Genomic DNA, 24,260 nt, shown 5'->3' with positions numbered 1-24,260 from the left:
CCTCTGCAATTTTTTGGAAGAGTTTGAGAAGGATGGGTATTAGCTCTTCTCTAAATGTTTGAAAGAATTCACCTGTGAAGCCATCTGGTCCTGGACTTTTGTTTGTTGGAAGATTTTTAATCACAGTTTCAATTTCATTACTTGTGATTGGTTTGTTCATATTTTCTATTTCTTCCTGGTTCAATCTTGGAAGGTTATACCTTTCTAAGAATTCATCCATTTCTTCCAGGTTGTCAATTTTATTGGCACAGAGTTGCTTGTAGTAGTCTCTTATGATGCTTTGTATTTCTGCCGTGTCCGTTGTAACTTCTCTTTCATTTCTAATTTTATTGATTTGAGTCCTTTCCCTCTTTTTCTTGATGAGTTCTCCCAGACTCATTCTAATCAATAATTTTATCTCAACTTTTTTCTTTTTCGTTTGGTCCAAAAGTTTCCAACAACAACAAAAAAAAAGCAGGTGTGGATTTCCTCTCTGACCACTTTGGATATAATAATGAGCTAATGGATAGGCCTGAAGGAAGGGAAGAGAAAACCTGAAAGTTTGATAGTCCCATCATTAGGAATAGTTGATTGCATGTATTTTGATGTGAATTCAAATGAATACTCTATCACCATGTACTTGAAGACCTAATTCCTGGCACTGTGAAGACATCTTTAAGAACAGATCTCAGAAGAATCTTAGAGATCATTCAAGAGATGCTCTGACCTGAAATGCAAGTCTTGGCTTCATTAGCGGATGGTTGGGTGACTTAGGGCATGCAGCCTGACCCGTCTGTGAGGGCTCAAAGGAGCTTTGGAGAGAAATCAAGATCGTTTACTGGGGGAAACATAGCATGGTTAGTAATTGTTAGTTCATTCTAAAAGCAGAGCGAGAGGGAGATTCTAGTGTTTTTAAGCCTGAAGCCTTAGTGATCTGCTCATCCAGCAGTGTCTACCAATACCTCAACGGGGCTTAGTTATTAGCTATTAGCAAAGGCTTTTGAGTCAGTGAGATCAGAGTTCACCATACTTGGCCAGCTGCATGACCTTGGGCAGATTATTGGTTTCTCCTGAATCTTGGTTACTTCAGTGAGGATAATGAGCTCCACGTCTTAACGTTTTTAGGTGACGTTTAGATAACGTCTGTAAAGTGCTGTTTTATTCTGATTAAAGCCTCATTTCCTAGTTCCAAAGGTTGAACTAAGAATTTCCTCTAATGTAACAAGCTCCAACACAATTATCAGATGGGAGTCAAAAAAACAAGCCTTGTTTTCATTCCCCACTTCTGAACCCACTGGGGAGGAAGGACACTACCCAGGGAAGGTTATTGCTTTCACCACTCCAGATTCCATATAAAGTTGATCGACGCTGATGGGGAGGGCTGGGTACTATGTAGTCGCTGTCAAGGCCCCAAAGAGCAAAGGAGGAATAGCAAGTTTGTAAGGAATATAGCAGCCTGGAGTACAGGTCTCGTGACAGTAAGATGCTGGAGGATTCCTTCTTTGGAGGTAACTAGGGGTAGCTGCGTGTGCATAGCTAGACCTCTCATATACCCTCAAATCAGTCACTTTCTTACAATTCAAAAATAGCATTTATACCTAAACTTAAACTACTACATTAAGTTGCATCATCTTGTTTTTAACTTAAGACCTACAAGCTTCACAAATTTAGGAGATTTGACCACTAGGTCAAAGAGAAAAATTCACACTAACCTAGCCTTTGTTGGGGCCCCTAGCCCTTTCAGAGGGCATATTCTTTTCCAAAGACCACAGTTAATAAAAGTGGTTAACACTAACCACACCTATCAAAATCATCATTTGAGGTTAAGGGAGGTAATTTCAAGCTACATAACTCTGTAAAAAGAAGTACATATTTATTTTCAAGCTACATAACTCTGTAAAAAAAGTACACATTGTGTATATAAATGTGAATATCTATATACATAATATTAGTTTTTTTGAATTTCTCAAGGTAAAAATTCAAACTGTACAGAAAGATATAAAGTGTAATAAATGAAAGTTTGTTCTCCTCCTCCTCTGTGTGTGTGTGTGTGTGTGTGTGTGTGTGTGTGTGTGTATGCATACATACATATGTATTATATAGAGAGAGACTCTCATTTATTTTAAAACAATTTTAAAACAACATGCCAGATTATTTTACCATTTGATCTTGTGACTTAATTTTACATATACTTACTTAGAGGTCTATGTCATGCTTTTTAGTGTTTACATACTATTCTATGCGTGAATACACCCTACTTTTAAAAACATGTCTTCTATGGCTAACATTTAGGTTTTTATGATTTTTTTGCTATCATATGCAGTATTGCAGTGAATATTCTTGTATATACATTTATATATACATATCTGATATAGGTATATTTCTAGGGTAAATTTCTTCAGGTAGAATGGTTTGGTTAAAATTTATGTCTGTTTTATTTTGATTGTTTTTACCTAATTACCTCCAGAAATATAAAACCAACTTACACTCATACCAACATATGTACCCTCACTAGTACGGGGTATTATCAAATGTTTTGATCTAATCAGTGAAAGTAGTATCATATTTTAAGTTATATTTCTTTATGTAGGAAAGGGACTGAAGCCCTTTTCATGTGTTCAGTGTACATTCTTGTTCCTTTTTCTGTTTCCTAACTTTTTATTTTTTTGCCATATTGGTGGGTGAAGAGGTAGGTTGTTCATCTTTTTCTTAGTACTTCATTAGTGGTCTTTGAATATGAAGAACGTTAAGCCCAGGTCACTTATGTGACAATTTTTTCTTTTTCTGTCGTTTGCCTTTTTGTATTTTTTTTTCCCAGGTAAATATTTAAACTTTTTATGTAGTCAAATTAATCAGTCTTTTCATAGCTTCTGAACATTTTGGCATGCTACATTGAAACTATAGCCATAGTTTCTGCTAGTGCCAGTATAAATATATGTATATATATAAGAAATACATAATGATATATCTATATAATTTTGCCTTAATACATAATGATATATCTATATAATTTTGCCTTTAAATATCTTCATCTGCAATTTATTTTTGTATAAGAAATCACAGAGATCTACCTTTTTTCCCCCAATCGGCCAGCTAAGTTTCCCAACATTGTTTATTGAATAATCACTCTTTTTCCATTGATTTGAAATGTTTCCAGTTATATATATATTTTTTAATTTATATTTATTTGTTTATTTTTGGCTGCATTGGGTCTTTGTTGATACATGTGGTCTTTCTCTAGTTGTGGCGAGCGGGGGCTACTCTTTGTTGCCGTGCACGGGCTTCTCATTGCGGTGGCTTCTCTTGTTGTGGAGCACGGGCTCTAGGCACATGGACTTCAGTAGTTGTGGCACGTGGGCTCAGTAGTTGTGGCTCGCGGGCTCTAGAGCACAGGCTCAGTAGTTGTGACGCATGGGCTTAGTTGCTCCGTGGCATGTGGGATCTTCCCGAACCAGGGCTCGAACCCGTGTCCCCTGCATTGGCAGGCGGATTCTTAACCACTGCGCCACCAGGGAAGTCCCCCTGTTAAGTATTAATTATCAATATATAGGGGTTGATTTGTGGACTCTTATTTCTTTGATCTTTGCTAGAACCAAACATTTTTAATTTCTGCAGGTTTTTTTTTTTTTTTTTTTTTTTGTGGTATGCGGGCCTCCCTCTGCTGTGGACAGGCTCCGGACGCGCAGGCTCAGCGGCCGTGGCTCACGGGCCCAGCCGCTCCGCGGCATGTGGGATCCTCCCAGACCGGGGCGCGAACCCGGTTCCCCTGCATCGGCAGGCGGACGCGCAACCACTGCGCCACCAGGGAAGCCCCTAATTTCTGCAGTTTTATAATGTTTTAATATCTATTTTAAAAAGGTTAATTCTCCTTCTTTATTATATTTTTTTTACATTTTTTCTGAGAGATTTTTGAATATTAAGTTTTCCAAATCACTTTCATATCATTTTGTCAAGTTAACATTGGTGTTCACTCTTCCTTCCAACATGGTTTCCAGCAACATCTGGAAGCCCAAAGTGTATACTCCCTTTGGGTGAAGTCTGGGCATTACCGGGCAGTCCATTTGTGTTTCTCTTCCTCCCCTTGAAACCTCCTTATTCACTTTTTCATTCAGTAAATAGTTCTGAACTCCTCTGAGGTGCAAAGCTCTGTGCTGGGGGCTCTGAGGACAACAAAAGTGGGGAAGACATGCTCTCTGCCTGAAATGAAGTAGATGCTTCATTTTGGCCTCCGTCACATCTGCAGCCATCTCTGGGGAGGGGTTTCTATTCTTGATGCAGTCAGTATGCGTCCCTTTAATGAGAAACGTTATGAATACAAAATATTTTCAAAGAATGAAGGATAATTTTTCATCAAACCATTTCTGAGGCTACAGAAATGATACAGGAGAGGTTCAAGTCCTTCCCTTACTTTCTTCTACAGCAACCTATATTATTCCTCCCTTTATATGACAGAAGGAAAAGTCTTTAAAAAAAAATTTTTTTTAAATACAAGTAATTGCCTGGAGCTACTTTTGGGTGAAACATATTTACTGTTATCAGGTCTGTAATATGACTCTCAAGAAAATAGACCACAACGTAAAAGTAGTGTTTTGTGGGCTACTTTGTAAACTACTCTGGGGGAATGTGAAGTGTCAGTCAATCACTTTTCCAGAAGGGTCACAGACGCCCACATTTACAAGAAACCATTAGTTGCCTTATCACTATGCGGTTCTGCAGCTACCAGCAGCACATTCAGGATTTTCTGAGCAAATATATTCATTTCCTTTTTAACATCTCTGCTGAAACTAGATTAGTGCAGCTTGAGCCACCGCCCTGGCATGAAGACCACGTGCTATGGCTGCTGCTTGTAGGTGCCGGTGCTGGGATCGGCCAGGTGTAGCCGCCCAGACACTCACCTGTGTCCCGTGGATTGGTCAGAAGCTCTCAGTTCTGACCAGGCAGCGCTGGTTCCGGGGGTGGCTGCTCAGCATCCCATGATGTTGTTCTGTGACCTGTACAAAGTAAAGCTTGACTGCTTGAAGCCACCTTCTCCCAACAGGCAGTCACTTTCCCTTTCCCAGAAGGAGAGTGAGCTCTATAATCTCATCATCCGTACCATTAAAATAACATTCTTATTGTATACAAAATGTGATCATGACTTTTTTCAACTTCTGTTGCCCTTTAGTCTCACAGGGGGTTTTGATTGATTACTAATTGTGTTCATTGATGTAGCACTTCTTACATACTTGTATGATACCATGCACTGATTATCAGAGCAGTTTGGTGAAATAGGATCCATATAAAGTAATCTTTATCTTTTGTTCTTCCCCCAGTGTATTAGGCTGAACGACATGAAACTGCAATCCTCATAGTAGCCCAAGCTAAGAGGAATCTGCCCCCGTTACCAACATCACCACTGATTTAACTTGCAGATCTGCTGTTAGCCCCACATTGCAACTTCTCCTTTCCCACAAGCTCCTAAATGGCCATGACTGACACAGATTTCCTTTTCATCTCCATCTGGGCCTTTTTGTCACCTCCCTCTTTATACTTATGAGGCCAATTGAAACTTTTCTGCTGTTATTGTATCGCCACTGGTGGGTCTCCTTGGACTACCAATGAAGAGAAATACCTATCATTTTGTGATATATGTAGGTCAAATCATTACGCTGTACACCTTAAATTTATACAGGGCTGTATGTCAATTATATCTCAATAAAAGTCAAAGAAAAAATGCAAAAAAAAAGAAAAAAGAAAAATACCTATCCGAAACCAGGCAATTGCAGCAGTTGCCAAACTAGTCAACATAATAAGAAGGATAGGTTGGCTAAGTTTTCTAAATAATATTACTTCCTTTTAAATAAATTATGTAAAAACAGTTATAATAGAACCCATTAATTTGGATTCCACTAGTCAGATAATTTAGACAAAGCCTGCATTTTGTTTTTAACTACATATTGATATATAATTATAATTTAGTTATAAGATAAGAAGTAACCTGTCATAAGTAGTTTAACACAACTGGAGGAGTTATCACTTAAGAGAAAAAGAAAACTCATGGGGGCCTTAAAATCTCCTACCAATAACTAAAATGCTGAGTAAAAATCCTGTCATTAAAGCAGAAACTCAATGAAATTCACAAACCAAAACCTTTGATAATCTAGAGATACCATGTGAAGTTAGAAATAGCAAACATGTCTTTTGAAAAGCAGTCTCCAGTTTATTTTCCATGATCTAAGAATGTCATTTCTTTACTTGCATCCCATCGTTCCTAGCGAGTGAGATTTTGGTGTACGATCTATGTTAACAAAATATTGCAGAATGTTGTTTTCTTTTAGTGAAGGCGACTAAAATGTTTGACTTTTTAATGTAAGTTTGCACCACATTTTGTAGAGGAAATTTTAAAAAGGATTCTGCCCATACTCCTGCACCCTGCAATGTGCCCTATGATAGTGGCATGGAGGGAAGTTCTTATTGCCTGTTTGAGCCTCAGATGCCTCATCTATAAAATGGGGATAATCGTAACCTACTCTGTAGTGTTGATGTGATAATCTAAAGTTCATAAGTTAGTGACTCACATAAAGTAAGGGATGAGTAAGCATTCATTCTCTTTTCTTTCCGTTTATGGCCTTTTCTGAACATATTTCTTTTCTGCCCTTGACTGCTCTTTGAAGCCTAAAATCGGAGCTTAGTCGGATTAATTGCTGGTCTTCTGTCCAATAAAAGTGGGCTGCAGAGCTTGCCTTATTCTTTCAACCAACATATTTGAAGACCTTCTGTTTACAAGACACGGTACAATGTACCTTAGAGCAAAGTTAAGTTGTCATCTCTGAGGCACAATTTCAAAAGTTCCTTGTTCTGCCAAAGTGCTGATAATGTACACATTATCCTGTGCTCGGGATTAGGGCACTGAAAACCATAATTCTAAAAAAAAAAAATCTCATGTTATGGGGGGTGGGTCTGCTAACAACATCACACCCAGTTAGCATAAACCTTGATCAATTAACCAACCACCCTAGAAGAACTTGAAATCATGGAACAAAGAATAGATTTTGATGGGAACGAGAGTGTCTTTCTTTCAACGAAGTTGAGGTTCTGCTATGTTCTAGACACTGCCCAGGCGTATCTACTTGGAGACATAGCCTGGACCCTGCTAGGCTGGGTGGGGGCCCTTGCAAAGAGCTCTGGACATGTTTGGTGAAGGGGGTGGAGAAGAAGAAAGCATCTGCAAGAAAGTGAGGGGCTATCCTGTAAAGATACATGTTGCCTACGAGACCTTTTTGTCTAGGGCAGCCTCACGAGGGGGCTCTTTACCTATCCACCCTGGGAAATCTGGGAAAGTAATCAAGAAAGAGCTTTGTTCCTTCTACATTGTGGAAAAGTGCATTGCAAACTCAGTGGAAGGAAACAAGCTCACATCCACTGGGAGTGATATGTCTCTGGACGTTCCACTTTCACTTAGTCCACTTAATGCAACTATTAAAATACCAGATTTACATCAAGTTTAACATTCACTTGTCTGATCTGGAAGGGCTGACATTTGGAGTATGTACCACTGCACAGCCCCATGTGGTAGCCACTAGTTAACATGTGGGTATCTGCCTTTAAATTAATTAAAGTGAAATAAAATTTTAAACATTTAAAAATTAAATGATAAGTTCAGTTCTTCCATCTGGCCAGGCACATTTCAAGTGCTCCATAACCACATGTGGCTAGTGGCTACCATACTGAACAGCACCCATACAGAATATCCATCATTGCAGAAAGTTCTCTTGGACAACACTGGTTTTGTTTGTGCCATTACTATGCTTGTATGCTATGCTATACTATGGCATCTTAGTAATTCTCCAAAATAACCCTGAAGGGTTCATTCCTATTTTGCCGATGAGGATAGAATCTCAGAAAAGTTAAGCAGCTCTCCTCTCACATTCTTGCCACTGACAGATGGTCAGTGTCCAGTGAATGGACAGCTAAGCTAGGTAGGAAGTGAGAGGCACAGGAGTGACCACAAAGCCCAAAAGTTCTAACAATAACCAGGTTCTGTTCCAGTATTAATGCATTTTAAAATCAAACATTTATAAACTCTCCCTTCTCCTTGCTCTAATTTAATGACATATCTAAATACTAAAACTACTCATAAGAAGAGGGAAGTATATTTTAGTTTTAAAAGGACAAGATAAGTAAGTGGATCCCTGGATCTCGTGGTAGGTTTGGAGAGTGACTGCAAGTAGGCCAAAGGTTTTTTTTTTTTCCTGAAGTGGTAGAAATATTCTAATATTAGATTGTTGTGTGAATTGTATCCTGTAAATTTATTTAAAATTTATTGAATCATACATTTAAATTATGTGAATTTTATGGTATGTAAATTATACCTCAATAAAGCTGTTTTTAAAAAAAGAACAAGGTGTAAATCCTAAAACTCTAGGGCAGCCAAAAATTGAATGTTGAAAAGCTGCCAAAAACTTTAATGAGTGAGTCAAATATTATTTGCTGGCAATTCCTGAATTTTCCTCATGATGGTAAACGAAATGATGTTCCATCTCAAATCAAACACTGGGAAGCTGTGAGAGGTATGTGTTATTATCTCCATTTCAAAGGGGAGGAAATTGAGACTCAGAAAGTTAAAATAAGTTGCCCAAGACACACAGCCAGTAAAAACTAGCAGCAGTGTCAAACCCAATACTTCCTGACCCCAAAGTCCACAGCCACTCTCCCATCCATGTCATGGCCTCTCTCTCTGGGCAGGAAAAGAAACTTCTCCATTGTTTGACTTGAGGTCACTTTCCTTCTTCTAGGACAACAGTAAACTAACTGATTTTTCAATGTTTCTCTAACGTTTGTATTTTATACTCAAGAAGATTTATGAAAGGTGTGAGGCTGCAATCTGTTTTCAATATTGAATAAAAGGGGGAAAAAATCTGGGCCTCATGTTAATAGAAAGACATGTATGTGTTTCTTTTGCTATTCACTAGGATGCATTATTTTATACATACATATGTACTGTTATATATATTTATAAAAAGACTTGCAGCAATTGTTTCCATTTTTTTCCCCCCAGTTTAGTTGTTTCTTTGGAGACTCAAAGATGTGACTTGCAATGGTTTCTGCTTAGGAACTTTTGAGGGACTAGCCTCTATCGTGCATCTTACACATTGATTAACAGCCCAGGTTTGGCTCACTTGATGAGTTGGGTGCCTTGCTCTTTGCCCATTTTATGAAGTGGAATTTTGGAAAACAAAAAGCTGATGGGGCTGCAGTTTTTAGCTTTGGCCAGAGCTAGTAACCTTTATATCTTTAGTTCTGTCCTCTTAGCATCTAGCATTATTCCCTTCTTGCAGTTTCCCTCTTCCAGATCATAAAGGTTTAACCAGACCTCTGGGCAGTCCCCCCGACCCTCCAGTCCTACTAAGCCTGCTGCAGCCCCACTTCCCTTCCCCATCCTTCCTCTAGTCCGGCCCAGGCAATCTCCTCTTGCCTCTCTGTGGCTCTCTTCTTCTGTTCTCTGTGCCTTTGTAAACAACCTAGGTTCTTTTTCTTTTCCTTTCTTTCTCCTGTCTGTAACTCTCTGTCAACCAGTTGAAACAAATCAAATAAAAATCAATAGAAACAAGAAACCAGTTCTGTGCCAAGCCAGCAGAACATGTCCATGGGCCAAATTTGGGCTCTTGATGTTGGATCTCTGCTATCCCTAGGACCTTGAGAGACAGCAGCAATGATTTCCATATTCAGAGAAATGTAGATGTCATTGAAAGAAAAAAAAAATCAAAAAACCAAAAACAGAGTAAATGCTGTGAATCTCACACTGTAATTATGAAGATAAATATCACAGTGCTTTATTTTTCCCTCTGCCAATATTCTTAGACTATTGTGTGCTTTTACATACTTGGCAATAGTAGAACTTATTAAGTAATTTCGAAATTCTTAACAGTCTTGTTCACATTTCAAAATAAAGTTTATTTGCAGGAGCCCTTGAGTCACTTCTTGTGTGTGCAGATGATTGAATGCCAGGATTTGAAAAATCGTTAACGGAGTTTTCAGGAAATTAGCCATCTCCTAGTGTCAACAGTGGATTGTGTATTTTAGCTGTTTGACTCACTGCTCCACTGGGCAGCCTGCTTTCTTGTGAACTGCAGTCGTTAGCCTTCCCGAGCACGTGTTTTCAAAACAAATGCCTCCTTCCTGACTTCCTGCCTCGTAATCACTTTATAGTCCAGACACCTTCGCAGACATCTAACACCTTAAAATGGTCTACCACACACATCATACTTCAGCAAAGCATTGCCTGGAACTAACACAAAACAGTTTTCATATATTTTTTGGAAACATTGTTTCCTTTCTCTCTTACTCTGGATTTTATGCAGGTATACCTAAATTTGGACAAAAGATTTATGCTGATAGAACTCCCTTGTTTTAAAGGACTTCAAGGTAGCTCTTTTTTAAGCAATGAATGCATCTATAAAATAGTCACCCTGTACTTATTTATTTTGTAGGTCCAGATTTTTCCCCAGTAGATTTGCACAGAGGAGTTTGGTTATAATTGGGGTAGCAAATACATTTCCTCTGTAAAGGGCACTTTCAAAAGCACTGCATAAAGTGCATGGATTTGGACACACTGCAGTTATCAAACTTATAGTGTAATCATTTTGCAATATATAAATGTATCAAATCAACACATTGTACACCTTAAACTTGCACAGTGTTAGATGTCAATTATATCTTAATAAAGCTGGGGAAAAAAACTTACCGTGTTTTCTATGCAGCAAATACAATAAAAAAGGATACTGTACATTTCAAGATGGGCAACTTACTTGCATATGTAAGTAAGCTGAAAAATGATTAGAATCTCTTAACTCTTTTTTTTAAAATCAAGGTAGAAATACCAGCACTAGGAAACAGAAATGAGAATGTCTATTTATTGTGTGCCTACTATGTGCCAGGTCCTAGAGTAAATATTTTAATATCAAGTCCAGCTCATTGTAGGGTTTGAAACTGCTGGCTCTACGGTTGGATTACCCGTGTTTGAATCCCAGCTTACGCACTGCTCTAAGGATTCCGTGAGATAAGGTGCGCAAAGCATCTAGCCCCACGCTGGTGTGACAGCCAGGGCTCAATAATCAGGTATTCATTATATCCTATTCCATTTAATCCTGTGAAGTAAACCACATCCCCATTTTACAGAAGAGGAGACTGAGTCTTAGAGTGGTCTAGGAACTTGTATAAAGTTTTCAAAAGTGGGTTGCAGAGTTAGAATTTAGAACTGGGGTTCTACTGGGCATTCCGATAAAACTCTAACCAGGAATTATTGTTCTAGGCTGCCGGGAAAATCTGTGCTGGGATATTTTTTTTTATGGCGGGAAAGACTACCCCAGCTAAAATGACACCCTCTACTGAGACAAAGCTACCCTTACAGGCAGCAAATTCACAAATAATGTATAAACAAACAAACCCTAACATTTCTAAGTTTAGAAAAAACTTTCAAAGTGCCCGTTTCAGCAGTCAGCCATTCTTAGAGTTCTTTTTTTGCAGTGGGTAGCAAATTCTCAGTTACATGGATAAGCATACGCCTTTTAGAATCTGTACCTGGTTTATGAAACATGCCAAATACACCAGTCTTATCAATACGTCTGCTGTGTAAATATCATCTACACAAATATCAACTTCTAATGCCAGCTTAAGGAAATTTGTAAGAATGATGTTCTTTTAGCAAGCAGAAAGCAAACTTCTGGGGTGTTTGTTTTTGTTTTTAACTTTTCAGCTGCTGTGGTTTTCATCTCTTCTTATGGCATGAGCACCAAGTGATGTCCACTGCCCGAAATTCCTTGGCCCCATGAGTCAGGCTGGATTTCATTATCGTTCAAATAGTCCTTCTAGGAATGGGCTTCAGTTGAGGACATCCTTGTTCAATGGAACTGAAAATCATTTTACTAATTCAGGTTGCTGCTTTGCTGTGTTGAAATCTTAAATTGATCATCTGTAATCCAAGATATGGGTAGGAGGAGTTACTCTTGTAATAGGCTAAATCTCTTACGCCTTTAAATCTGTATATAAAAGAGAGAATGGAATGAAATTTCAGTTCCACAAGTTGATATGGGCTTAATATAAAGATAGCACAAAACAAGAAGAATTGGGGCTGAACATCACATAATTTTCATTGCAGTTTACTTTCTAGAACTTAACCTAGTCAAAATATTTCCCTTCATAACATTGCTACCTTCCGAATTACCCAGATGCTTAACTATATTCTGCCATCTAAATTTATGTCTGCAATAAGGCATAGAGCGTATTTATCAAATTCTATGCAAATGAGAAGAACCCACTCCAGGATGCTGTTAGATGTGATGATTTAAGAAGCTCCACATCACCTCCTTCAAGCTACTCCGGGTTTTCCTTTCCAGGGTTCAGCGGATTCCTACACGAGCAGGCCGTCTGACTCTGATGTCTCTCTGGAAGAGGATCGGGAAGCAATTCGGCAAGAAAGAGAGCAGCAGGCGGCCATCCAGCTTGAGAGAGCAAAGGTGACGTTCTTGCCCTTCTTGGGTTCCAAAGTGGCATGTTGCTCAGCAGGTATCAGCTGCTCTTCCCCTGCCTCAGATTTCTCTGGAGTAATCATTTTATGATCATTCTGATAAGGCACCAGATTGCAAGGCTCTATGATCTGTTCACCCCTGATAGTAACATTCTCAGGGAGCCATATCCTGAGACACGGACCCCTTCAACTACCTTTTGTGTTTGGTTTGGTGGTGAAAATTCTTGGTCATCTTCTAACTTAGCGATTGTGCCCCATATCCAGCTTGCCCCTCCCAGTGTTGTTAGAGGGCCTCCCAAGGAACCAGCGTGCTTGTCCCATTCTCCATGGCAGCAGCCTTCATTGCAGGCCACACGTGCATAATTGGTCAGTGGGTCTCCCTGTTGGTGTCTCTGTTCTTCCCTCTTGGTTTCAATCTCCCACCTCAAGTTCACCGTTCAGAGCTTTGAACAATGATTAGCATTTCAGCAAAGGTGAGCAATGAAAGGCTTTGCCGCAAGAGACCTTCAGATGTTCCACAGGGAGGGGCCCCCATAGGAATCCCTGCTCCGATAGGAGGCAACAAAGAACAAATTGCATTTTTGAATGTTAGAACTGAGTCACTAGAGATCTCCCATGCTATGTCTTCCAGGCTTTTTTTTTTTTAAGCACAGACCCCTTTTGTCAAATGAAATTTTATGCACAGTAACAGATATAACATGTTCCTGGTCAGTCTCTCCTCCTTGCCCTTCACGATAGACTCTTAAAGCATATTGATCTAGTCTTTCTAATTTTTAGGAGAAAAAAAAAAAAAGGAAGCTGAGATAAAGTGAGCTCCTTGCCTTTTCTATTTTTACAGTAAAATGTTTAAAAGAGCGGGAAGAGGAGGATGAGGCAGGTTCACGAGGCGTCTTCCTTTGCTTCCACACCCGTGATACCTGTGCTGGTTGGCGGAAGGGGGTTGGAGCAGCACCTGGGAAAGGACATCAGTGAGACTCTAACTCGGATCCTGCCTCAGTACTCTTGCTCCCCAGGCATGGTCCCAGCACGAATAAATGAGCCCATAACAGAGCAGCCCGGGATTGCTGGAAACTGGTGTTCTTACTTGTGGCTAATTTTTGTTTTAGGTTTCTCTCAGAGTCTATTTTGTGGCCATTGTGGTCACCCAGATGTCAGCAGCGCTGTGAGCTTAGGCTGGTGGCTTACTTAACCTCAGCCGAGCTGCACCAGCCCAAGAGCACTTTGCTGCGGAGGAATCTGTCTAAAAAAAGTTTCAGAAGCAGCTTTTGTTAGCTAGGGAGGAGGTGATGCGTGAGCAGCTCCGCCCTTCCTGTCTACTCCAACCGGGCTTTCTTTTCCCTGGCAGGACAAGGTATTCTATTGAGTGGGATCCCGTAGGTTTTCAGACCTAAGGCTCTTTCAAAAATATTTATTTTAACCCTCCACCACCTTTTTATTTAAGCCCCAGCCCACATTTCCTGTATGCCAAGGTGGAGGCGTCTGTTACCATTTAAAATAATAAACATGAGTTTTATGACTAGAGGCCAAAGCAGACTGCCCCTCCCGCCTTTCCATCCCTTCCCCCAAAATTTTAGGGCATGATTCTTTGGGATGTTGGCAAGTACGACAGGAGGGGGAACATGGTCGGGCTGATAGGACTGAATTCTCTTCAGAGCCCTTCCTGCAGATTTCTCACTGCTGCCTGGAAATGTGGAACCCAGTTGAGATCCCTCTTTGGAAAGTGATTTCCCTTACTGCCTGGTACTATCCATCATCTGGTTTTACATTTCAGTGTGAAAAATCCTCTTCTGTCTTCCTCCCTCCATCCTTATTCCATGGTTCTGTTCCCAGTCCAAACCTGTAGCATTTGCTGTGAAGACGAATGTGAGCTACTGTGGTGCCTTGGATGAGGATGTGCCTGTTCCAAGCACGGCCATCTCCTTTGACGCCAAGGACTTTCTACACATTAAAGAGGTAAATGTAGGGCACTCTGTATCCCCTAACCTTCTACAAGGCCAAGGCCAGGAATCAGCTCTGAGCCAAACTCAATGGAGAGGAGCCCTGAAGCTGCCAATGTGTTACCTCATTTAATTGGCTAAGCCTTCCAACTCCATTCCTTCTCACCGAGATTTGGAAGCCTGAGATCATTGCTTACATTATCACACATTTAAAACATTGAATCACAATCATCAGAGGATCGATTTAGGATAGACCTGTGGTCCTCTGGTCACCTTTTAATCACCTACCATGATAGATCCATCCATTGACATAGATCAAAGGATCCAACTTAGGGAAACGTGAGTTTGGTGGCATGGTGCCTACCCAGAAGGCACCATTTACAAGGGATGTTGTAATTATAAACATCTGGATTATTGTCCCGTGGACCTTGACCTCCAGACCAACACTACACAGTACAATAATTAAATTGTTAAAGCTAAGAGAAGGGCAGAGGACTTTGGGAAACAGAAACCTTGAGGGATTGAGCACTTGAGGCCTCGCACCTTGAAAGATGGAATAGTGACATCAAAAACTTTCATTTACTCAACCTGGGTGTATTGAAATCCTCCATCATGTCAGACATTGTGCTGGGCATTTGGGGATTAGAGCTGAAGGTCCACTGTCCCCTCAGCCAGGGAGCTCAGAGTCTGGTGGGGGAGACAGACTAGTGCATAGTTTCTGCATGGGTTGAGAAGTTCTGTTACAGTAAAATTGAATGGCTGTTGTGGAAGCCCAAAGAAAGAGCAGGAGGGACCATCTGGCTCAGGAGGAGGAGGATGGGGGGCTGGAAAGCTCTTCAGAAGTGGTGAAGCCAGAGTTCAGGCTGGGGTGAGGGGTGGCGGTTTCAGGTGGAAGGGACAGCCAGGGGCAATGAGCACAGCACGGCTGGAGGGCTGTAAGCGGGGAGTGGTACAGGGGATGGGCCACATCAGAGAGGCAGGGGCCAGATGAGAAAGGACCTCGTAGGCCATGGCAAGGAGGCTGGACTCGATCACCAGGCAGTGGGCTGGAGAGGAATTTTAAATAAAGGATGGATGTGACCAGCCTCGTATCTTAGCCTGGTGACTCTGACGGCCGAGGGAGTACTGCAGAGGCTGGGGAGACATGGTGAGTCTAGACAGTGGCTGAAGCAGAGATGATAAAAAGAGGAGCAGCTTGGAGAGAGAGTTAAGAGGCAAATAGACCAGATTGGAAGATTTCACATGGTGGGGAGGGGGGATAGTGGAGAAAGAGAGATGAAGAGAAATGAAGGATGGAGGGCAGTTTTTCTAGCTCACCTGAAAGGGCAGTGGGTGGTGTCAGCTATCAAAATAAAGAAGGCCGAGAGGGGAGAAGATTTGTGACAGGGGTGATGTGATTATAAATTTGCTATTAGGTGCACTGTGTCTGGGGCACTGAGAACCTCCCATGGAGTTACTCAATGGGCCTTTCCCCACATAATCTGGAGGCCAGAGTAGAGGAATTGCAGTTTGCTCTTCCTAAGTGCTTTGAGTTGAAAAGGAGGACAGGTTTTAGCCAGGAGAAGGCAGCATAGAGTTGAGGGAGTGTTTTTACAAGGTTATTTGCTTTTTTTGGTTTTTTTAGGATGGGAAAGATTTAAATATGTTTTCCATGCTGAGATGTTGAACCCAGTGATATATATGGGAAGGAAAAGACCTACCTGATAGAATGAGGGGCTGGAGTAGAGGGAAGGAGATGGCATCCGGAATATTGGCACAAGAAGTAGGCCGAGTCAGGAGGAAAGTCTTGCCTTTCTTGAACTTCCCTGTTCTGCACAGGATTTTCCAGTGGGGCTGGAGGCGTACATTGGAGGACATTCCTACTTGATAGTCTCCATTGGCTCTGCTGGAAAGGAGCCGTTAGAAATTGGATCTTAGAAAACAGAGAGTGGATATAATGGTGGATACATGTCATTACACATTTGTCAAAACCCATAGAAGGTACAACATGACTCTGGGTGAGAATGATGCGTCATTGTAGGTTCATCATTGTAACAAATGTACCACTCTAGTGTGGGATGTTGATAGTGGGGGAGGTTATGCATGTGTGGAGGCAGGGGTATACGGGAACTCTCTGTACTTTTCCCACAATTCTGCTATGAACCTAGAACTGCTCTTAAAAATAAAGTTTAGTAATTAAAAAACATTTTAAAAAATGAAAAAGGAGAGTGTAAGGGTGGAACAATAAAGTGAAACCCGACCCTGAGGAGCCTGAGGAATGTGAAAAACATAAACCTGTCACTTAATGTCACTGAGATACCAGCACTTACCCTCTGGTCCAAAACAAGATGTGCACAGCTAATATATAACAATTTGAAAATCACTGTCTTTCAAAGCTCTGCATTCTACAATAGCATCAATGACACCAAGACATATACATTTTAAATTTTTTAACTATATGATAGCAAGTAGGTCAAACACTGGGATGTCTACAGATGTCCCACTGTCTTTGCATTGTGCCCATGTGAACCGGGTGAAATTCTACATTTGTTCCTTTGTTCCATTCACGATATAGTTCTTGAGCATTTAGTGTGTGCTAATGTTGGCAGATATTGTCTGACAGATGTTGTCTGACAGCTGTAAACAAAGACAGAGTACCTTCCCTCATGGACTTAAATTCTAGTGGGGAGACAGATAATGAAAAAATAAATCATTATAAATTGTGAATGCTTTGTGTAAAAAATGAACTGGATGCTGGGAATCTTAAAATATAGGGATGAGAAGGTTATATACTTTTAAATATAGGGGTGATCAGAGAAGCCTTTCTGAGTATGTGACCATTAAGCAGGGTAGCCAGCCTTAAAAAAAAAAGAAGAAGAAAAAAGAAGCCTTCTAGGGAGAGGAAACAGCATATGTAAAGGCCCTGTGGTAGGACAAAATAAGCTGGCACAATCGATCAACTGGAAGAAGGTCATATGGCTGGAACGCAGTGAGCCAGTAGCAGGAAACAGAGTTGTAGAAGTAAGCAGGGCACAGGTCAAGTAGGACCTTAAGGTGATGGCAAGACTTCGTATTTTATTCTAAGTATAATAAGAAGGCACTGAAGACTTTAAAAGCAGAGGAGTGGGATGAACTTATTTTTTGAAGGCTATTCTGATTGTTGTAGAGACAGTGGATGGGAGTGGGATAAGTACGGAATCAGGGAGACTGTTAGAACCATTTTAGATGAGAGATAATGGGACTGAGCTGGCCTGGTGTCAGTGAGATGGAAAGAAGTAGACACATTTGACATATATTGTGGAAGTTCAATGATCAGTGCTGCTGATGGACCACATGTAGGAACTAAGATCGAGGGAGAAATCCAAGATGATCAAGGAAATCAAGGTTTATGAATTGAGCAACTAGGATGGAGTTGACCAGGGTGGAGTGAGGACAGATGGGAAGGGAGGTCAGGGAGTAGACATCTCAAAGGAGATATGAAGGAGGAAGTTAGATGTAAGAATTTAGAGCTCAGAGGAAGGGGTTGGGCCAAAGATATAAATTTGGATCATTAGTTTATCCAGGTGGCATTTAAAGCTGAGGTAATGACTGAAGTCACCTAAAGGGAGAGGAGAGGGAGGAGAGAAAACAGCCCTGGATCAAACTCAAAGGAATTCCATCCTGCAAAAGTGGGGTGCATGATAACATTCAACAATTAAGGAAAAGGAGAAACATGAGATTTGGGAGGAAAATCAGGACAGAGCAAGGCATGGACATCAAGAGGAAAGAGCATATCCAAAAGGAAGAAGCAACCAGCTGTGGCCAGCGTTGCGACATGTCACCTAAGACAAGGAGAAAGGAATGGATGTCGGGTTGGCAAAGTGGTCCGTAGCAAGGAAGTCACTGGGACCATTGTCTGGAGTTGTGGAGACAGAGAGAGACAGAAGCTGGATTGAGTGTGATGAGGAGAGAAGGGGAGTTAGGAAGTATATTTAGCAAGCACAGACGGTGCTTTCAAGGGAGTTGACACTGACCAGGCAGTAGACTGAAGAGCGTATGAAGTCAAAAGAGGTTTCCTTTCAAGATGGGAGCTATCAGAGCACCAGTACATGCTGCTATTAACCACCAGAGAGAGAGGGAGAGATTGATGGGAAATGAGAGATAGGCAAAGGAGTAAAGTTTTTGGTAGTCAGGAAGCGTGGGATCCAGACGCCGAGAGGAGAGACAGACCTCTGATACGAAGGGGAACACTAATTCATTATAACACGCAGGAAAAAGATGAGTGCAGGCACAGACAGCTCAGAGCCTTGGTTACAAGAAGCTGAGGAAGCACTGAGTTGACGGCTTCTGCTTTCTCAATCGTGTATGTGGTGGGGATATCCATATTTGCCTAGAAGACAAGGACTCTTTACCTGAAACATGTACCCTGGCATCTGAATGATTACGTTGACTGTCTCACCATCCCCATCAAAAATATTTGATTATTCATTAGTTGCTTATATTCATTAGTTGCTCATACCCATCGTTTCCAAGGAGAATCAGCACTTTAAATGGTAAGAGAAGTTTTCACATATTCCATGCACACTACTCACACCCTTATCCCCACCTTGCTGTATTTTATTGCTTTCCACCATTACATCAATCTTCTCCATTTGTCCAGTTGGTTGCTTTTTTGATGTATGTGCTCCTTGATCAGTGACTTTCTCTTGTCTGGCAGTTTGATGTATGGTATTGAGCTGATAATCCTATGTGGATTAGAGCCACTTGTTTTCAGATCTTGAAATCGCAGATAAGGAAACATCTTAGAAAGAGAAAGTGCTCATCGTTTTAGGGAAATGAGAAGGATTGGAGCAACACTAAGGTGACCTTGCCAGAAAGCTGGTGTGTGCTCCCAGAATATCAACACAAAGGAACATATTTCTATAATCGAGTTGTAGCCTTTCCTCTCATCCATCACTTAGAAGACCATTTGGTATGCTCTGTTATAAGTACTGCCTCAGTAATGAAAAGCTTCAATGCAGAGAAAAGCTACAGCTCTCCTTATCACATATACCAAAGGACTGGCGATTTAAGCTTTTGAACATACAACGCAGCTTTCCCCAAAGTGGCTCAAAGAACTTTCATTAACGTTAAGTCAGATTCTCACTGTTTCTTAGAACTAAGGTAAAACATCTTGGGAAGTTGCGTTAGCTACTTCAGGAACCCCTTAACGTTGTTTGGATGCGTCTTAGTAAGTTAGTGTTCTGGTGCGCTAACTTGATTTCCGGAAGTAACTTAAGCCCTAGGAAACTATGACTCATTGTGTGTTTTGTCCCTACCACAGTAAAATTTAAATTCCAGGTCTGTGCACCAAGCATTCTGAAAGGGTCTCCCAGTTGCCTTTTGTTAATTCCAAAATAAACGGGCCTGGTATTTCAGGCCTGTTATCCTGAAATAAACAATGGAAAGATGGAAGAAACTGAGACCTAGATTGTTCAAGATTTTATATTAGGTCAACGCTTTTCTTCAGTGCAGGCTCAGACTGCATGCCTTGCGGGCCTTGTGTAGGACCTGTGTGCATAACAAAGGCCAAATCTCTAAATCATATCTTTCTGCTTTTGAGAGTGAAGCTGTTACTCAGAATTACTCAGTTACCTGGAATTTCATGCTTGGATGATTCAACAGAATCATCCGTTCCTCCTTCACAACGTGTCAATGTCATATACATAAATTCTACTGTTCTCTGAGCTAAGCAAAATATACCATAGAGAGTTACATTTCGAAAAAACTAAATGCTTTCTGGATCAAAGAGAGAGAGTTACCTTGCCCAACACTGTTAAAGACAATAAAGGAAGTTTTTGGAATTATCTCTGGAGGATGTAAACAGTAGGACTAATATCTCCTTTCTAGAAATCACCTAGCAGAAACCTTCCCTTGAGGCAGGTAGCTTGGATTAAATATGCCTCCTGCCCTAAGATTCAGCTAATCTATCATTACAAATGCAGTTTTGCTGGCCCATCAAATAGGACCATGTTCACCCCATATTGGCTGAAGCCTTTGTGTGGGTTTGTTTCCCAAGTTTATGTGTCATGGAACTTTATTTAAATGGAAATTCCTTCATTCCTGTTGGGCTTCAGGCCATTTGGAGATTATTACAAAAATTCCACGTATGTATAATATGCTTAGCCTTTGTAAGAGTAGGCTTGTTTTTCTTCAGGTAGTAAGATGGACCTTGATTTGCAAACCTATATTTGGAAGATTATAATTTTTCCCCAGAGGGAGTAGAATACTGATAGTATGGTGGAATTTTTACCTCAAAGCTTGCGACAAAAAATAGACTCTTCAGTGTATTTCGTCTTAGTCTTGTCTATCCTGTCTTCCAGAGTTCTAATTACATTGGTGCATATTTATCCATGTAAAATCTATTCCTTAAGAATTGGCTAGGGCTTCTTGACAAGGACCAAAGGAAGCCAAATGTTAAGACCTGACTTTAGCCCAGGGATTGACAAACTGTGGCTCACAGGCTGAAACCAGCCTGCTGCCTTTTTTGGAAGGAAAAATTTGTTGAAGCACTGCCGTGCTTACTTGTTTACCTATTGACTGTGGCTGCTTCCACACTATAATAGCGGATTACAGTAGTTGCAGCAGAGACCATATGGCCTGCAAACCCTGAAGTGTTTATTATCTGGGCCTTTAGATTAAAAGTTTGCTTTCTTCTATGGACTCCTCCACCCCAGATATATATAATATAGTATAATATACTATAAATAGTGTTTGTATATGTAATAAAGTATAGTATAATATTATATAATATAGTGTTTCATTCTTTTGGTCCCCTGAGATTAATAAATGTGAAGATCAGTGAATTACTGTTGATAGCAGTTTTATTCCTGCATTCCAGAAATATAACAATGATTGGTGGATAGGAAGGCTGGTGAAAGAAGGCTGTGAGATTGGCTTCATCCCAAGTCCGCTTAGATTGGAGAACATACGGATTCAGCAAGAACAAAAAAGAGGACGTTTTCACGGAGGGTAAGGCTCCTTCCTTTCTCTAAATTTTTTTGGAGGAAGTAGGAAAATTAGGTGATATTTTCAAGTTTGCTTGTTAGGTTAAACATATATGCTTTCAAAGTAAAAGCTACTTTTCTGTGTGCAAGGTGTTTCTGAAATTGACACAAAGGGGTTTCAGATAGTTCACTCTCCCGGTTGTGTGCTGAAGCCTGGACACCCCTGGAATCAACACGAATTCCACAGTGGAGACTGTTTTCTGTGGCTTCAGCAAACCCTCCTGGGAACCTAAGCTTTCCTCTGTGAGAGTCGTGTAGGGCATCCTTTCTCAGTACAGTAAGTGGGGGCCTGGCCTGACCTGGCATCATGGCTCTTCTTGATTAACTTTCAGAGACTCTCTTTCAAGTGGGCACAGAATGCCATGGCACATGCAGTACCATCCCGGGACTAGTAGCACTTTCTCCAGGGTTTTCTGTGGCCGCTGCCATCGCTTGGTACTGGGGGTAACACTCTGTCCTCTGTCCAGCTTCAGATGAACTAACCTCTAGTGAACTAATGAAGTAGCCACAAAGATCTCAGAGTGCAGGTATTTAAAGGTCCCAGGGATATAAGCAAAGCCTGAGAGGAGAATTCAGAATCATACTGAGCCTGCATATATTGTGAGCCTACATTGAAGCACTGATTTGGTATGTGTTACCATTTTTTGAAAGTCCTAAAATAGAATCAGTTCTTTCTCTTAACTCTCAACCTCCTTTTTCTATTAGATCCTCTTCTGTTTCAAAAACTCCTCTGTTCTTCAGGGGCCCTTTTGCCTTTGTCATAATGGGAACCTCTTAAACAGCGATAGGAGATCACAAAAGTAGAGTGTTAGCCCACTTTTAATTGTCAATCTTTTTTAGTATATAACATGCCTATAATATTATTAATGATTAATCCCTCTTATTACTTCTTCTCTAGACTTTTTGTCTCTCATGCCACTCCATGTGGGAACACATGTTCCTGTCTCAGGACCTTTGCAATTGCTGTTTCCTTTTACTGGACGCTTTTCTTCACTTTTCCACTGGATCACTCCATCTGCTTTAGATCTTAGTTAAATATCACCTTTTCAATGACCCCTTTCCTGCCACCATATTTAAAGTTGAATCCACTTCTCTTCCCTTGCTTCCTATCTCTCTCCCAACTCACTTTTCTCTTTTGCACTTATTACTATCAGAAATACTATATATTTACCTATTCATCTGTTTGATACTGATATTTCCCATTAGAATTTGTCTGTATAAGGGAGAGAATTTTGTTTTTCCCCCCACTGTTGTATTCCTAGTTTCTAGGACAGTGAATACTCGATAGATATTTGAATGAAATAATAAATGAATTATTATCACCATTTCCAAAGTTATTCTGCTATTATTATTATTATTCCATAAAATTATTTTACACTTCTGAACTAAAGGCTTACTTTGCCCGCAGGTGCAAGAGTAAAACCAAGAGCTCAAAGACATGATCTTCTTTTATCTTTATACCAACTGTGAAGTATAGTTTCTCCTTCGAGAGATGGGGAAACTCAGGCACAAAGATATGATATGGTGTGCCAAGGTCCCACGACTAGTAATGGGCAAAGCCGGGAGGAGAAATCAGATTGTCCTAACTCTAGGGACCATACTTAAGCACTGAAGGAAGGGACACTGGAGAAGTGCAAAGGTGGGCTCCTGAGGGCCCTGGTGGGCTCCAGGGAAGCTTCCCAAGCCACATGCAGGAACCAATACCAATGAGCTTCCATTCCATTTCATAATATTATCATGACCAAATCCTTACTGCCAGTTCTTAATTCTGATCCCCACATAAGAAGTGCTTCTTCCAGGTCTTACGGCTTGTTTTGAGCTGTGTTTGACATCCAGCTAGTGTACTGGTGACCAGTGTTGGTTAAAAAGACAGTTCACAAGAACATTCCTATTAGTGATTCTTTTGCCTCATTTCTGCATTGAATAATTAGGAGACATACTTTAGCAAAATATTTCCAGGTCCTAGTTTACCACTTTCTCTGAGAAAGGAGGTCACAGAAAACATTTGGGCAGATCCTTGAAGTACTCTATAGCAGGACTTGGTCTGTTTTGAATTACTTAGTGGATTAAGGCCAAAGAAAGCTTTGTACTCTCAAGTTCTATTTCCAAGGAATCTGGGGAATGAGTCTTTCTTTTCTTTATGGCTGAGTAATATTCCATTGTATATATGTACCACATCTTCTATATCCATTTGTCTGTCGATAGGCATTTAGTTTGCTTCCATGACCTGGCTATTGTAAATAGTGCTGAAATGAACATTGGGGTGCATGTGTCTTCTTGAATTGCGGTTTTCTCTGGGTATATGCCTAGTAGTGGGATTGCTGGGTCATGTGGTAATTCTATTTTTAGTTTTTAAGTAACCTCCCTACTGTTCTCCATAGTGGCCGTATCAATTTACATTCCCACCAACAGTGCAAGAGGGTTCCCTTTTCTCCACAGCCTCTCCAGCATTTGTTGTTTGTAGATTTTCTTTTCATGTGTTTCTTGGCAATCTGTATGTCTTCTTTGGAGAAATGTCTATTTAGGTCTTCCGCCCATTTTTGGATTGGGTTGTTTGTATTTTTAATATTGAGCTGTTTATATATTTTAGAGATTAGTCCTTTGTCGGGTGTTTCATTTGCAAATATTTTCTCCCCTTCTGAGGGTTGTCTTTTCGTCATGTTTGTAGTTTCCTTTGCTTTGCAAAAGCTTTTAAGTTTCATTAGGTCCCATTTGTTTAGTTTTGTTTTTATTTCCATTACTCTAGGAGGTGGGTCAAAAAAGATCTTGCTGTCATTTATGTCAAAGAGTGTTCTTCCTATGTTTTCCCCTAAGAGTTTTATAGTGTTTGGTCTT

General features: G+C 40.6%; 1 protein-coding gene across 2 annotated transcripts in view; it reads left to right on the top strand.

Moving 5' to 3' along the window:
- The window catches only part of CACNB4 (calcium voltage-gated channel auxiliary subunit beta 4), a 288,918-nt gene that overhangs the window by 213,217 nt on the left and 51,441 nt on the right, over positions 1 to 24,260 (top strand). For both annotated transcript variants that reach the window (XM_007108275.3, XM_007108276.4), the window contains exons 3-5: positions 12,354 to 12,473; positions 14,315 to 14,437; positions 21,260 to 21,390. In XM_007108275.3, coding sequence (XP_007108337.1) covers positions 12,354 to 12,473; positions 14,315 to 14,437; positions 21,260 to 21,390 — 374 coding nt within the window. The remainder of the gene's footprint in view (positions 1 to 12,353; positions 12,474 to 14,314; positions 14,438 to 21,259; positions 21,391 to 24,260) is intronic.

The sequence above is a fragment of the Physeter macrocephalus genome, chromosome 2, assembly GCF_002837175.3.
Source record: "Physeter macrocephalus isolate SW-GA chromosome 2, ASM283717v5, whole genome shotgun sequence".
Taxonomy (NCBI): domain Eukaryota; kingdom Metazoa; phylum Chordata; class Mammalia; order Artiodactyla; family Physeteridae; genus Physeter; species Physeter macrocephalus.
The sequence above is the reverse complement of the archived record's forward strand: the minus strand, read 5'-3'. Positions and strand labels throughout refer to the sequence as shown.